The sequence below is a fragment of the Ambystoma mexicanum genome, chromosome 8 (assembly GCF_040938575.1).
Source record: "Ambystoma mexicanum isolate Mex_15411 chromosome 8, UKY_AmexF1_1, whole genome shotgun sequence".
NCBI lineage: Eukaryota > Metazoa > Chordata > Amphibia > Caudata > Ambystomatidae > Ambystoma > Ambystoma mexicanum.
Genome location: NC_090929.1, coordinates 1,394,672,680 through 1,394,684,506, shown reverse-complemented (window position 1 = coordinate 1,394,684,506; position 11,827 = coordinate 1,394,672,680). Strand labels below are relative to the sequence as shown.

The 11,827-nt window shown below is 48.5% G+C and overlaps 1 protein-coding gene across 1 annotated transcript; it reads left to right on the top strand.

Annotated features, from left to right (window-relative positions):
* The first annotated feature begins 3,991 nt into the window (after positions 1 to 3,991).
* Positions 3,992 to 9,880, top strand: NKX2-3 (NK2 homeobox 3). Its single transcript, XM_069611537.1, has 2 exons — positions 3,992 to 4,516; positions 7,833 to 9,880. Exons 1-2 carry the CDS (start codon positions 4,171 to 4,173, stop codon positions 8,465 to 8,467), a joined length of 981 nt encoding a protein of 326 aa, XP_069467638.1. The 5' UTR covers positions 3,992 to 4,170; the 3' UTR covers positions 8,468 to 9,880.
* The last annotated feature ends 1,947 nt before the right edge of the window (positions 9,881 to 11,827 follow it).

Sequence of the window (11,827 nt, the reverse complement as noted above, 5' to 3'; positions counted from 1 at the left end):
GTGTGGATGTAAATCTTAAGGGCCTTTAGTAATGTTACTGCAATTACTGCAATTCAAGCATGGGTAGGTGTCGTGCCTACCTGTTTTAGCGATGTTAGGCTTATGATCCCCATTATTCATAAGCATGCCCCTTAGGTTCTCACTTATTTGATAAGCAAAGACAAGTGGCTCTGGAAACATGTGCTTAGTTCTTTTGTCACTCATCATAATGTTCCAGTGTCTGTGTATGCTTTGTTTCACTTTGTTGCTTTGTAGGGAGAATTTGGAGAAACAGACCAATGGGGGAGCCCTCTTTAGGGGTCTCATTTGCAAGAGTTCTGTGCGTGGTTGGTTTACAGTTTTTTCAATGGCTGCCTGAAGATCTTGTGTGGGATATCCCCTGTCTTGTGAAGGTGCTTAGCCTTGCAGAGGTGGAGTAAAGTTGGCAAGTGGAGCAGGTGCACTTAGTTGGGCCTAGGGCACCAGAAAGCCTACATACACCACTGCCTAAGTGGGATGTTGGGAGCAGGTGCACTTACTGAAGTGGGGACTTTACCGGGCAGAGCTTCCTGAGTTCAGTTGGTGTTCCCACCTGTCCTCAGTCTTTGAAAGACAACCAAAAAGTGAGCACAGATTAACCAGATTATGTACGTATTTTCCCCTGAGAATTAATGAACTCACAGATATCATTTAAATGTATTTTGGGAACCCTGTCTGTCCCCAATGTCATGTACCACCTCCTGTCACATCTGGGTAATGTTCTCAGACTTTTCCAGGAGCCGCTTTTGCCTGCTGCTTGCATTGAGCACCTCTACCTCCCAATCTGCCTGTTGGCGAGCAGAGAAGCCCCGACGTGTGCAGGGCCCATGCAGCCTGAGAGATATAGGCCAGCAATCTCTCAGCATGAAGGCAGAGACAGGACATGTCCTTGAGTGTGACATACTTCTGCCTACCAATCCTGAGGACGCTTCAAACACAGGAGACAATGGGGCACAATGGGATTCCTCCACAATGCCAACTGTAGCACCAGATGGCACGATAACTGCTCTAGCAGCCTCAGTAGGCACTGTTGATTGTGAAAGAGGCCTGTGTTCCAAAGCTGCAGACATGCTAGAGGCAGCCCTTGGCTTTCCTTTACCACAATGGCATGCGTACCCTAAACAGATGTATACTGGAATTTCAAAATGTTCTTTATTTTATTGTTTTTTTTATAATGTTCCTTTGATTTCTAAATGTGGATCTGGGATTTGAACCTCTGTTGCTCTGCATGGTCTTGCTTCCAAGACCAGCACGCTGCCCCTATTCTATCCTCCTTTCACCATTACCAGATGATGACATACACAACATGGCTGGTGCAGCCTCATTACAAATTGGGAGGTGAGGGTAAAATGCAGCGGTAATACCATATACTGCCACATTACCACACCACTCAATTATGAGTTTGGCGTTCAGTTGGTGGATTCACCTCTAGCTATGAGCTGGATGTAAATCTGCCACCTTTCTGCCAAATTTAGGTGGAATTACTGCCGGCGGAATTACTTATTCAGTAATTCCATCGAAATCCCCCATGGACTCCCATGGACTCAAATTAAGTGGGGGCTAATACTGCCAGACCAAGTGGCGGTAACTGTGATTCTGTTTGGTGATATCTCGGCGGATTTACCGCTGAGATACCGCCAAAATGATGAGGCCCAATGTGTTTGAGTGTATTCGTGACAGTGTAAATTATAGGCGGAAGGATCTATCTGTGTTCAGGTGACTTTGTATCTACATACCTGAATCGGATGTTGATTTACATGTGTGTCTTTTGTTGGTCACATAAGTGAAGGATGTTCTAAACAAGACAATGAAAAACGATCACAGAATTAGCAGGTCATTCAGAGTTGGGTGGCAACAGTAAAATCATCACTATTTAGCAAATATAGTTGATTTTACCATCCACCGATTTCAGGGTTTGATCAAATACCATCAGAGGTATTCCATTAGAATACCGGCAGTGGTAGTTTAGGTGGATATGTTGTAGAAAATCCACATATGTTACCGTAAAAAATCCAAACTGGCACCAATTTGTTTTAATATTTCTTTTTACTGTACAGAATGGAAGTACTTGTGCTTCCCTTCCATAGAGTGAAAGGGTTTTTTACAAAGGCCATGTTGAGAGGGTAAACAACTGGGCATGTCTGATTGCCTTTTCGGACCACTTTATCAATATAATGCATACAAGGGCTAGAATTGAAATCTCGTAGCGGACACAATGTGCTGTCTTGTGCAAGTGACAAACCTTCTCGAGTTTCATTCGCATTAAATTCAAAACGTCAAAACAACGACATTGAGAGCGTAGTCTGAGTAAAGTACACCTTTCTGCCACATCCGCCCGCCACCCACAACGCCATGCATGGATGGATGTTCGCAGAAGCCCTGCCTTTTATTCCTTCTTATTGGGAGCGTGCGGGTGGTAATAAGTCTCCGGCGCACATCGCTGTGCTTATCTTGGAGCGACACTTGTGACAGCTCGAGTGCCCTTGTCGCGGAGGCTCCGGTTGGCGGTGCTGCTTATAGCTTTGCCTAGAAAGATTTGAAAGGATGCTCTGAGTGTGCTCCGGTGATAATAGGACAATAAAGATATCGAGCTGTTTGAAATGTCAGCCGAGCCGTGCGCGCCAGTTTGAATCAATAAAAGAGCAGACGCAGCATAAGGGTTTAGGAGACACTGCGTAATGCTTCCAGAGGGGCTAGCGCGGGTGTTCATGTTGCACTGAAAGGAGGATGTCGAACTGCGCATTTTTCGTTAAATCGATAGGCGCTATTAGTAAATAAAAATCAATCGTGAGTTGTCACGTAAATTATGAACTGTCGTTTTTCAAACAGTATCAACCTAGTAATTCTTTAAGTGCAAATAACGTTATTTACAGAGGCTTACACACAGTATAATTCAGGAGCGAGCGCAAAGATTGATAAAATATGATTTATTTGGGTTATGCCTTTTTATGAAACCATGAGCTCCAAGTACAATAAGAGAAAACCCAACATGCAGGAATGTGAGCGCTTTTGTGGATGACGCATGCCTTTTGCAGTTTGCAGACAGATGGCCATAGTAGATGCATTAACCAATTCCACTATTCCACCAGATAGTCTTCAATGTGCGGTGTTTTGTATTGTTAGGCGGTGCTATAAATTGCTCCATGTCGCGCGTGAGTGCTTGCCGGTGCTGCTTGCTGGCTTTTCCTTGCCTCCTGATAGTTGTAGCGACATAGATAAAAACCGGAAAGGAAAAACGACAAGTACCGGAAAGCAAAGACTAAATAACTCGATTTGGATTGGCTACAACTCGCGCCGCTGCTCATGAAGTGTGCCAATGGTTACATTACATGGTGTAAGGCTCGCTTTCCAGTGACGTTTTAGGAACTGGCGCACCTCTCAAACAGATGTTTGCAAACTGCGTAATAAGTGACAATTTGAGAGGTTGGGGTAGTGTCAGCGCTATGCACTGCATACGCCATATAAGTCCTCCACACACACACGCTGTAGTATCTCGTTCAAACGTACTTTGCGCACACGGTGAATCAATTGATGCACTTGTGTCAGAACTGTAATTTTGGAGAGTGTAGCTCATTTTAAAAACCCACTAGTCCGATAAACAAGCGAGTGCACGAAGCTGGAGACTGTTAGATCAAAACGTCCGGTTGCTGCCCTTTCCTCGCCTGCAGAGAGCGGTCTGCACGCAAGCCCGGCCGTTTCCTTGCAGCCCTCCGGCTCCTGCAGGCGCTCTGCTTTCTGGGCCTAGCTCCCGGCTCGCGCTGCAGCCCGCCCCGCTCAGCGGAACGCCACAGTTATAATGGCGGGGGGCGGGACCGAGCGGAAAGGGGGCGTGGCCACCTGTCAAGCGGCCCGAGCACGGCCGGCTGTGCGCGGATTGGCCCCGCCTCGCGCCAGCCCCTGGCGGCGTGACGTCACCTCCCCTCTCGGCGCTGCCCCGGCTGCTCCTGCAGCCTCATTGTTACTAGTTCAAGCTCCGGCCGCCGTAACAAAACCCAGACCCCTGGCTGCGGGCAAATGGAGGCGGCTTAGACAGCAGCGGCACCTCGCCCGTCGTTTATCACCCCGCAGAGCCCCGGAGCTGCTGTTTACACACCTTCCTCTCGAGATTTATTGATTATTTGGGTTCTGGCCATTAACTTTTTTTGCGTCCTGATGATGTTGCCAAGTCCAGTGACTTCCACACCTTTCTCTGTCAAAGACATACTGAACCTGGAGCAGCAGCAGCAGCAGCAGCACGCGGTGCCCCCGCACCACCAGCACCACTTGCAGCATGAGCTGGAGGCTCACTTCCTCCCCTCGTCCTGCATGCTGTCCGGCGAGAACTCCAGCTTCTCCGAGGAGGGCGACGACAAGCTCCCCCTCTACCTAGTGCCCGAGAGGCCGGCGCAGGAGCTGGCTCTCTCCCCCCGCGGGTATGCGGCCAGCCACACGCTCATGGGCAGCTCCTGCCAGCCCAAGGACGAAGACGACGAGGACGACGAGGACGAGGAGGGGCACAGTGAGTATTGCGTTCCCAGCATTCACAGCCTTGCGCTTTTATATACAATAGCACGTTGCCTTAGGGCAGTGGGCATCAAATCTTTAAAATGGGAATATGGCGACAGCTTTTAAATAGAAAATATAAGCAGTTCTAGCTTTCGGGGAAGCTGTAAACATTGTTTTTGTTGGGGGTGGGAGGTGCTGCTCAGTTTTAAAAAGTTTGAATATCACTGCCTTGGGGAGAAGCAGGCGACTCCACTGCGCTGGACCTTGTGTCCCTGACACTTTGGTGTGAGGGGCTTCATATGACGATTCATATATGTATCAGCTTGTGCTGACACCTGTGTCCTGGAATATCCGGGCCTCCTCTATTGCAGGTTAATGGGCAAAAAAACCGATCCCTTTGTATGTCAAAATGGCCCATTGCCAGGTGTAAGGCAACCGTAATGGCTACCATTATTTTCATAAAATGTAGGAACTTTAAACCTAATCAGGGGCAGTGTGTTCACGCGCTGCCAGGCACATGGGACAGCAAACCCACAAGGCCCTCCTTCTTGATATAGGGCTTTCAGTTGCGGGTCCTGGGATGATAACCTTACTGGAGTTTGTATGTCCCTTTAAAAGCCTATGAAGACCAACGCATTACTGCAGGGAGTTGGAAGGTGTCACTCACGGATGCTCCCAGTGTCCCTCCAGTGAACTTACTTTATTCACTTGGCAGCTTTGCCCTCTAGAAAATTAGGAGCGTTTGTGGTAGGCGTGAGAGAGAAAGAGAGAGGAGAGGGAGATGTTGGCGTTGCAGACCAGCGCATATTTGCGGCGCTGTAAAAAAAAAAAAAGAAACGGCTCCGAAAACACTCTTGGCCGCATTCATCGGTGTTCTTATTTCCATGGATCGCGGTGTTTATTCCGCGTCTTTTCGCCTTCACACCTGGAGCTTCAAATCCGCATCAAGGCAAGGGGAGAAGCGTGATAGTCACACGCGCTGCACATTAAAGCACTCTGCTTTTCTTTGTTACCCTTTTAATATTGCATACATGCTTTCCGTCAGCAAGTACGGCGATGTGACTCCAGCGTGAGACAGTCCTACCGCGGCGGACACACGCCCCCCTGTGCACTTGCGTGTACCCGTGTGTAGACACATATTAATTAAATACCTATCTTTATAAGCCCACAACAGCAGTCATTTTATTTTCTGTCCACGTTTTAATACTTTAGAACTCGTGCTTTTGAGCACATACAAAGGCCAAGCTGTCACGTGTGCACTTGTGGGAATTACAGGCAGCGTTCAATGTACTTGCAGGATGGCCGTTTCCGTTTTTTCCCCTACATATGTTTAACTCTGTTTTGAAAACAGATAATATAACCTCAAACGCCCTACCAAAAATAACGAAAAAAACGCCGCTCCTGGCGATGACAAATGAATGAATATTGCTTCCGTTCTTATACAGATAATGGGTTCCTAGTGGCCCCGGAGACCGTGGGGTGGGCTGTGTACTTGTATAGTTCAAACATCATTAAGTACAAAGCGAACTTCACACTGTTTTCAAGACTTCGATGGTCTCAAGGGGGCGGGCTTTTACCCAATGAGAGGAGAGGCCCTGAGAGCTAAGGGGAGAAAGACACCCCCTAGTTTTAAGATCTTAAATTACGGATTATTCGGATCTCGGTAGTGCTTATATGAGTAGTATAACGGACTATTTGGGACTTTTCACTTTGACCCACGCCTGCATTTGTTAAATAGGAAAACTGTTACGAGGCTCGCACGGCACCGCCAGGTCTGTGCTTGTTGTTTGCGGCCCGCAAACCGTCTGTACTATTTGCACAGAGCAGAGGCGTGCACAGGTGTCCGTGCTCCCCGCAGCGCGTGAATCCTGAGAATGCACATGACTTTCCAGGTAATCATTTGAAGGCACAGTTGCCGCATTGCTGTGTTTTTATATATTGGAAATAGTCACCCCATAAATAGTCACCCCATAACACAAATGTGGGTGTTTTTCTAATTTAAAAAAAAAATAAAAAACTCGCTTGGCTATCCAGTAACTGCTGTGTTTAAAAAATAACATTAGCGTACGTTCGTCGAAGTGTACGAAAAGAAGTAGTGGATCTATGCTATGTTCCCTGCTGGCCTGCCCTCGTTCCCCACAAACCCCATCGCCACGACCCCTGCGACACACAATACACCCCCCAAACACTTGCACCTCCTGATTAAGGGAACGTCCGGTGCAGTGCACTGAAAGTGCAAGTTTCAACTTCTTCCTACACTTTTATTTTAAAACGAAACCATTCCGGAACGGTTTCTTTTTAAAATAAAAGTATAGGAGCTGTAAAAGGTAATTAAAGAAAGTAGAGAAGCACCGCTCGCGCTCACTTCGATCACTGCTCCAAATATATTCCAGAGGACATCAATTTGCTCCATTCTGGTTCTTAATGCGGACAGTGGTTGTCAATGCGCTGAACGCTAGTTTTGACATTACACGTAGTCTATACTTTTTGTGTACTTGATGTGGAAGGTGGGTGCGTTGCGCGTGGGCTTTCAGCACAGTGCCAAAGGCATAGTTGCACTTTAGCCGCAGAGACAAATATATCGGGCAAAAGTACACATTTAGGTCCCAATTCATGGAATTGTTTGCACGGTGCAAAGTGACTTTGCATTGCTGAAAAGTGACTTGGCACTGGCAACACAAACCCTGATAGATGGAACTGTGCAAAGTGTATTTTTGCAGTGCAAAGTCAGTGAAAAAGTCACTTTTATACTGCAAGGATGACTTTGAACTGGAAAATACACTTTGCACAGTTCGATGAATCGGGGTTTGTATCAGCAGTGCACAAAGTCACTTTTCAGCTGTGCAAAGTCACTTTGCACCGTGCAAAGAATTCCATGAATCGGGCACAAAATTAATAAAGAGGGCTCCATGCGTCATAAAAGCACAAATTAAATTAAAAATGAAAACATTCGGACAGCTAGCATGTAAGAAGTTAATCAAAGCATTACAGGTGTTTCGTGTGCTTTTAATGTGGTCTTCGCTTGGTGTACAGGAAATACATTTAACCTTGGGTGAATTAAGGCCCTCCTATGGGCCCATGTGCAATTTAATGTGTGCGTGGCGCGCGCCGAGTGCCAGATTGGGAGTCCATTTGCCTTTCCGTGGCCTATAGGAACTGCTTTTTAATGGTGTTTATCAGTTTACATTTTGTGAAATTGACAGCTGCCGCTTTTGAACCCCTGTCTGTCTCTGTGTGGGCTGCTGTGCATGTGGCGCGCGCTGTGTGTGTGTGCAATGTGCGTGTAACGTGCCGCTGGTCTAAGTGTCGCTCTCTTGCCCCCCTCCTAGAGCACTGCTTCCTGAAGAAGTCCTCGGAGGGCGAGGACCCGAAGGCAGAGGAGCTGGACAGGCCGAAGCAGCGCAGCCGGCGGAAGCCCCGAGTCCTCTTCTCGCAGGCGCAGGTCTTCGAGCTGGAGCGGCGCTTCAAGCAGCAGAGGTACCTGTCCGCCCCCGAGAGAGAGCACCTGGCCAGCAGCCTCAAGCTCACCTCCACGCAGGTCAAGATCTGGTTCCAGAACCGCCGCTACAAGTGCAAGAGGCAGCGGCAGGACAAGTCCCTCGAGATGGGGGGCGGCCACCACCACCCGCCCCCGCCCAGGAGGGTGGCCGTGCCGGTGCTGGTGAGGGACGGCAAACCCTGCATCGGCGGCTCCCAGAGCTACAATCCTGCATACAACGTGGGGGGCAGCCCTTACCCCTACAACAGCTACCCTGCGTACAGCTACAGCAACAGCGCCCAGTATAGCAACAACTACAGCTGCAACTACTCTGGCATGTCCGCGGCGCAGGGCAGCTCCGGGGGCAACCCCTTCATGAACATGGGCAACTTGGCCCAGTTGAACACGCCAATGCAGCCGCAGGGTCACCAGAGCACCGTGGTGCCCTCCTGCCAGGGGACTCTGCAGGGGATCCGGGCCTGGTAGGACTGGGGAAGGACTCGGCCCCTCCTGGGCACACCTGCATTGAATACGTGCCTGCCCGTCCAGGGTGGGATAGTCCCCCACTCCCCGACAGAGGGAGGGGACGGAGGCCGCAGCCCGCCTCTGACTCTCGCCAACCCCAAGGCCACAGAGGGGAACACTGATGCCAAGGCTTGCCATGGCCTAGTGGTGGTTGGCTGAGTTTCTGCGGCACTATGTGGTGCCACAGCCAAGGAAAGTGTGAAGACTGCCATGCGCACACCCACCGCTGCATATCTATAGCGAAAATGCAGCTTAATTATATATACATAGAGAGAGAATATAAATATAAATAAATATATATGTGTATATGTAATGCATACACATTATGCATGCACACGGAGTCTGGAATCCAAACGTATTCCACCTATTCAAGACACATTGAAAGGTGCCAGAAAACGTTGTCAAGATTATTAATCATTTAACTCGAATGAGCTTTGCTAACACGCGGAAGGCCTCAGGTGCACAGCCTGGCAAGGCCCTGGGTGCGGGCCTGTCGCCATGGAAGCAGCAGTTACATCCACCAAATGTATTAACAGCAGTGTTACACAAAACACTTGGTACACACGTGTTTCACAAACGATTCAGAAAGGGCATCCAGGTGACGGTTTGGCATGGCTAATGGACACGTGTGGAAAGGGTTGTGCGGTGGGAGAGGTGTTTTTTCAGTATTAGGGGCAAATGGCTGGCACGGGTGAGGCGGACGTCTTCGCTAGAAGAACCCCTGTCTCTGAGGGGACACGTCGTTTCTACACTCAACAGCCAGCCAAGAAGACCTCCGGGCCGGAAAGACCGTGTACTTTTGTCCTGAATCATTTGATGTCTTCTTAAATAGCATGTATTCAAGGTTCCACCGACGCCACGCTCCCTTCTCACGCAAGATGAAAGTGGCCTGGTAGTGTCACGCTCCCTTGTCACGCAAGATGAAAGTTAGCTGCCCAGTGTGCTCCAGCAGGCGTTCCTCTGACACACTCAAGCACACTCATGCCCATTGCCCTCCGCACATCCCCTTGCCCTCCCTCTCACTTCTACCCCATCCTATGTGTGGGCCGCCTCCTTCTACAGCCCCGCTCCCACCTTTGCCATTTCACCCTCCCAAGGACCCACCAACACCGCAGATGTAATTTTGTAACCTTCACTTCTCCTGGCCCTCACGTTACCCCCGGTGTCTTCGGCTCGAACCCAAATCCCCTTTCTATTGGAAGCAACCCTTGCTTGGGCCGTGCCAGGACCGCACTGTAAATAACACAGCGTGCGTTGCTCGCAGTATAGAAAGCAGGACGGCTTTCATACCTTGTAAGACAATGAACACGCCATGTTTTAAAAAAAAAAAAAGCGCAAAAAGCGCTGAAATAAACACGAGGTGCAATATTTTCATACCTTTTGTATCAATGTAAATACCGTCAAAGAAATGAAAGTGAGTGCAATACATATTTGATTTCTTTGCATGTTAAATATACTATGGTGAAAGCAGCGCACGTTTGCATACAAACTTTAAAAAAGAATAGCAACACGTGTTCATGACTCGCACGCACACAAAGTCTTTATCTTGGCATCGTGCGCAATATAGAATAAAGCGCCCCAGTGCCTACACATTGCGAGTATATAACATGGCACCCTCCCCCATCCACGCTAGCTACGTTAACCCATGCGCTCCCAAGCATTTAATTAGTATCTCGCTCTGGGAGTACAATTCAGAAAGCGATAGTAAATGTGCCCCAACGAAGCTTACCGGAAACAACAGAGGCGCGCAGGCCTGATTCAAAGGGGCGTTTTATAATGGTGCAGTCCTGTTGCAAAACGCTTTGTAAATCAGGCCCTTATAAAATAATAGCTTTCCGCGGGGTCTGTGTGATTACCGCTAGATAAAGTGGCCCCTCATAATGATGACTGGGTTTAGGGAATAGCACGAGGAGAAGTCGAAAAAGCACCTTGGACTAGAAGGTTCTAGTCGCTCTGTGCTGTGGCTTCAGTAGTCGCAGGGAAAGGGCTGGCCCCACCAAGCACAATGACAACGGGTTTGGTTTACAGAGAGCTTTTCAATGGGATTTTCACATTAAAAAACGCTTTTGTAGATCAGGCGCAACGTGCGCATTTAATCTGACACAATCGAAACACATAAGGCCTCATTTAAACATGTCTTTTTAACATTGAATACACGTTGTGCTATGGTTTTTCCATGTATTGATACAAGAAGGTATCCCAGACCAGAGGCACTGCACACTGCATGTATCTCGCGCAGTCGTGCGGTTGGGTTTAATTACTTTTCCTTGATGGTGAAAGACAGTCAAGACTCGAGCATCAAAGTCAGGAACATGCATTTTACTCCCATTACTGTGAGTGTTTGCTCTTCTTTGCTGATTGCCTTGTATGCTTTTTTGGGAGTATTTCTCAGAAAAAAATACCTGGTCTGACCTGTCCTCTGCTTTTTGTGCTGCAGCCCCACCTCTTCGGTTTTCTAGTGTGTAGTTCATCACATATTTGGAAAGGGTATCGTTCTGGCCCAGTTAGGCTCATCCAAGTGGCACTAGGTACGGGCACTCTGTGTCTGTGCGTTCCTTGCCAACTTGTGATTTGTATGGTGTTTCGGAAAAAGTTATTTTGTGCTGGGGGAATTCTCAGTAAAATGTCTCGTCCTGCTTCTGGCCAGACACCAGGTCCCCGACGGGGCGCGCCACTGCACATCTTATCGCGTGCAGTGTATTACCACATTTATAGAAAATCCCTGGCACTTCCGGATCCCATTCCTTGCAAAACGTTGGCTAGGCGGTTTGGGACAGCGTCCGAAAGTTGTGTTTAGTCGTGTGTAGGTTAGCACAGCTTTGTAAAGGTGTGTTCTTGTGAGGTATTTCTTGTTCTACATTCTGGCCTCGCTTTTTTCAGACCCTCGTTTTGTGAATTTGTGCAGCCTCTGGGACCGGCTGGTTTTCGGTATGGTGTTTATCACCGTTTTGGAGAAGTTGCTTATTGGAGCGTTTTTTGTCATTTTGAATCCTGGATCTATTTCTGGTAAGGGCCTTGCTATGCGGGTTTGTGCAGCGCATGGCAGCTCGTGTTTTGGGTGTCTATTTCTGGTGCTATGCGGGTTTGTGCAGCGCATGGAAGCTCGTGTTTTGGGTGTCTATTTCTGGTGCCAGGTGGGTTTGTGCAGCGCGTGGAAGTTGTGCTTTGGGTGTCTATTTCTGGTAAGGACCTTGCCATGTGGGTTTGTGCAGTGCATGGAGGCTCGTGTGTTGGGTGTCTGTTTCTGGTAAAGGCCTTGCCATGTGGGCTTGTGCAGCGCATGGAATTTTGTGTTTTGGGTGTCTATTTCTGGTAAGGGCC

What these genes read in the sequence shown, in the direction of transcription:
- NKX2-3 (XM_069611537.1), top strand. Translation starts at nt 4,171, where the DNA reads ATGATGTTGCCAAGTCCAGTGACTTCCACACCTTTCTCTGTCAAAGAC. An exon ending in CGAGGACGAGGAGGGGCACA is followed by an intron (nt 4,517 to 7,832) that starts GTGAGTATTGCG and finishes CCCCCCTCCTAG; the next exon opens with AGCACTGCTTCCTGAAGAAG.